This window comes from Pygoscelis adeliae, unplaced genomic scaffold (assembly GCF_000699105.1).
Source record: "Pygoscelis adeliae isolate BGI_AS28 unplaced genomic scaffold, ASM69910v1 Scaffold874, whole genome shotgun sequence".
Lineage (NCBI taxonomy): Eukaryota > Metazoa > Chordata > Aves > Sphenisciformes > Spheniscidae > Pygoscelis > Pygoscelis adeliae.
In genome coordinates this window covers 85,068-88,468 of record NW_008824684.1, presented here as the reverse complement: position 1 = coordinate 88,468, position 3,401 = coordinate 85,068, and the positions used below count along the sequence as shown (strand labels likewise).

The following is a 3,401-nucleotide window of genomic DNA, read 5'->3' as shown; positions in this document are numbered from 1 at the left end:
TCTCCTGCCGCCTCCTCTCCAGTTTTTCCAGAAGGGAGCAATCAACGTGCGCGATAACGTGGGGGAGGAGGTGGACCCGGAGCAGCTCATCCAGGAGACGTGTCGGAGCTGCCTGGAGCAGGTGGGCGCTGGCGAGGGGCTCCGCTTCCTCAGCAGAGCCTGGTGCCTGGCCGAGCAGAGCAGCCTGGCTAGGACAGATCCCTCTTAATGGCTTTGCCATTAGCCGGGGGGAACATCCGCAACCCTTGAGCGGTCGCTGTGCTTTGCTTGGTTCTCACCAGGAGGAGGAGAGCAGTCAGGGCCGGGCGGCTCCTGCTGCTGCTCTCCGCTGCTGCTCTCTTGGCCCGTGCCACACGGCTGGAGCTTCCCGCGCGGCTGGAGCTTCCACAGGGACAGGAGGCCCCCTGGCACCCGTCGGAGAGTCCTGGCGGGGGGGCGGGATTTTTTTCTTTCATGTCTTGCTGCAGTTGCCAAGGCTTTGTCACGCTCAGACTGTGCTTTCGCATCTCGCCGTCTGTAAAAGCACTGCGTGGCGGCACTCCGAAAGCAGAGCTGTTGCAGGGCTTTCGGGCAGATACACGAAAGTGGGGGTTGCCGGCAGGCCCCGTAATCGGCTAACCCTTCTTTCTCTTCTTGCAGGCCAAACTGCTGTTCTCTGACGGCAAAAAGGTTGTTCCCAGGTTGCCCCACGAGCAGGCAGTACCAAAGGTAAAAGTTGTTGTTGTTCCCAGAGGCTTAAATGGCTGGTAAGAGCTGGGAGAAGGAGGAGAAGGGTTGGAATGGCTTTGTTCTCTGCCTCTTGTCCATCGGTGCACCAGCGAGGAGGCAGAGCTGGGGGATGTTGGGTTAGGAGGGAGCGGTACCTACAGGGCAACGAAAAGCCCAGGCACAGTCGCTGCTTAGTGCAGTTCGGCGCTTCCCTGCACGCTTGCGCTCTCTGCCTCGAGCGCGGCAAAGGAGAGAGCGGCCGGCTGGCTGCGTGGGGCCCTGCATGACCAGGCGGGGAGAAGGGCCCTGCTCATCCCACTGCCGTTCCTCTTCCAGCGTGCCCGACAGATGGATGAAGAGCTGAATCGTCGAGGGAGCCCCGTTCCCAAAAAGGTAGGAGGGTTTTCCGCACAAGGGATTTTATCTTTCGGGAAGCCTGCTCCTCCTTCCTGGCCATTCCCACAGTAAGAGCGTGCGCAAGTGCACAGACAGCTTTTGGGGTGCCTCAGAGGCGTTCGCTCTTGTGCCAGCTAGCATTTCTTGCTCATGACAAAAAGAGCAGCTTCCCTGGGAGCGGGTGGGTATCGAGAGGGTTCTCTCAGCCTGCACAGCTGTGTCACTGAAGGATTTCTTCCACGCAGAGAAAGGGGCGGCCTCCAGGACAGAGCCTGTCGAACGATCGCGGGGTCTCAGGCATGGCTGCGTGAGTATGGGTTCTGAGCTAGAGCCCCTGTTTCGGGAGAGCGGGGGGGAAATGAGACTGCCCGGATGGGGGAGTACAGAAACCCTGCAGTCTCCTTCCCCTCCTGCACAAAGGAGAGGTGCAGGGGGAGTGCCAGAGGGAGGGCAGGAGGGTTTTAGGTCGAGCTGTTCCCCCCAGGAGGCAAAGACCTTCAAGGAGGCGGTTTTAAAACAGGCCCGAAGGGGTGAAAAGGTCCAGATGGGACCATGCAGAGCGAGCAGTGCGAGACGTGGGTGGTGGTGGGATCTTGGCAGCTGGGGAGAGGAGAACGTGCAGCAGAGGTGAGGGTCCGGAGCTGGGCACTGTGGGGGAATGGAGGGTGTGAAGGAAGGCGGATCTGGAAGGGCTGGGGCTCAGTCCCTGCTGCTGGTGCCGTGGTGGTGACTGCGCTGGTCCCGCAGGGACTCGTTCTGACTGCATTTTCCTTCCCCTCAGGTGGAAGCTCAAAGTCTCTGAGCCCGTGAGAAGGGATGGACCAAAGGTATTGGCTGGCCGACACTGCTGGGCTCACCCTCTCCTCCCCTTTGCTTCTGCCAGCAGAGCCCTACTGCTGCGGGAGCAGAGGACAGCGCTGAGCTGTGCTCTGCCCCGACGGGCCCCTGCAGTGCAGGAGAGAAGCAAGAAGAGGAGCGAAGTGCCTGGAGGCCTTTGCTTGTCTCCCCCAGGCACTGTAGCCTGTAGCTCTGCGGTGTGGTGCCGCTGTTAGGAGACCCGGGGTGAGCAGTAGTGGCCAGGAGGATCCCACAAGTGTTTCCCACGAGGGAAACTGCTTAGATCAGCCCAGAGGGAATGTAACGTCCCTCCTCTGCGGAAGTCCAGAGGTCTGTGGCCAGCTCGCTCCCTCCCTCCCAGGCCGGGGGCGGTTTCGAGGTTCCCTGTCAGAGAGCCGAGGCTCGTGGAGCATGGGCCGGCACCGGCTTCATTTCTAATGTTGCCCCTTTTCCAATTGCTCTGTAGTGGGATCCATCCCGACTGACTGAAACCACAACCTTTGTGCTGGGATCTCGAGCAAACAAGTAAGGAATGGCCCTGTCGATGGAGGGTGGTGTCTCCAAGGCAGGAGCCCGTAAGACTCCTCCCGTCACTTCGCTTCTCTGCCTCAAAAGCAGTAGGAAGGGCTTGGGGAGGAGAGGAGGTGTCCCCGTACCACCACGGCCGCCCTCCGCACAGGCGTAACACCCCCTCGTGTTCCTCTTTCAGAGCTCTCGGGATGGGAGGAACAAGAGGGCGACTCTACATCAAGCATCCCCACCTCTTTAAGGTCAGATGCCGCGGCAGGACGCTTCCTCCTTCGGGGTTTGCTCAGAAACGGTTTCCGATGGGAATCGGGAGCGTGTGCTTCGGCTCGCTTGTTTTCTTCCTCCCCCACGCCCTCGTTTGTTATCTTGGAGCACGTACACGCACGGTCTGGCTAGCACACCGGAACATAAGTTAACGGCTTAGCGCAGCCTCCGAGGCGGTGGGTTTGCCTGGAGCCAGGGCTTGAGGTTGGAGAAACAGCAGGCAGAGCTGAGCCCTCCCCCCGGCAGCCCCCCCGCTGGGCAGCACCGCGGGGGGCAACGCGCTGGAGGGAGCGCTGGAGCGGGGCGCAGCGTCCCAGCAGGAGGGTGGTCAGAGCGGAGGGTCTGTTGCCTGTGTTCAGCTAGGTCCTTGCTGCTTTATTGCAGTACGCAGCCGACCCGCAAGATAAGCACTGGCTGGCAGAGCAGCAGCACATGAGGGCCACTGGGGGCAAGATGGTGAGTACGCCCGGGCTCGCGGCTCCTGCGGCCGGCAGGAACCGCGCAAAGACCCACCGCAGGGCTAGGACGGGCGGAGGAGCAGCGAGCCAGGGCGCGTGCAGCGAGCGGTGTGCTGCGGGAAAGGCGGCTTTGGCAGGAGGCTAGGCAGGGCGCGCGGAGGCAGAGCTGCTCCCAGGGCGCTGCGGAGGTCTGTCCGCTGCCCCTGGGGG

The 3,401-nt window shown here is 61.8% G+C and overlaps 2 protein-coding genes across 2 annotated transcripts in view; one reads left to right on the top strand and one right to left on the bottom strand.

The window, feature by feature from the left end:
• Positions 1 to 26: 26 nt before the first annotated feature.
• On the top strand, positions 27 to 3,257 carry DNTTIP1 (deoxynucleotidyltransferase, terminal, interacting protein 1). The gene is made up of 9 exons (XM_009323169.1): positions 27 to 121; positions 640 to 708; positions 1,045 to 1,101; positions 1,350 to 1,411; positions 1,886 to 1,931; positions 2,408 to 2,466; positions 2,651 to 2,711; positions 3,118 to 3,189; positions 3,252 to 3,257. Exons 3-9 carry the CDS (start codon positions 1,057 to 1,059, stop codon positions 3,255 to 3,257), a joined length of 351 nt encoding a protein of 116 aa, XP_009321444.1. The 5' UTR covers positions 27 to 121; positions 640 to 708; positions 1,045 to 1,056.
• The window catches only part of TNNC2 (troponin C type 2 (fast)), a 7,068-nt gene continuing 6,920 nt past the window's right edge, over positions 3,254 to 3,401 (bottom strand). Inside the window, exon 4 of the mRNA XM_009323168.1 lies at positions 3,254 to 3,394. Coding sequence (XP_009321443.1) covers positions 3,254 to 3,394 — 141 coding nt within the window. The remainder of the gene's footprint in view (positions 3,395 to 3,401) is intronic.

Coding starts and splice junctions, on each gene's coding strand:
- DNTTIP1 (XM_009323169.1), top strand. CDS start 1,057: ATGGATGAAGAGCTGAATCGTCGAGGGAGCCCCGTTCCCAAAAAG. Junction 1,102..1,349: donor GGAGCCCCGTTCCCAAAAAG/GTAGGAGGGTTT, acceptor TCTTCCACGCAG/AGAAAGGGGCGGCCTCCAGG. Junction 2,712..3,117: donor AGCATCCCCACCTCTTTAAG/GTCAGATGCCGC, acceptor GCTTTATTGCAG/TACGCAGCCGACCCGCAAGA.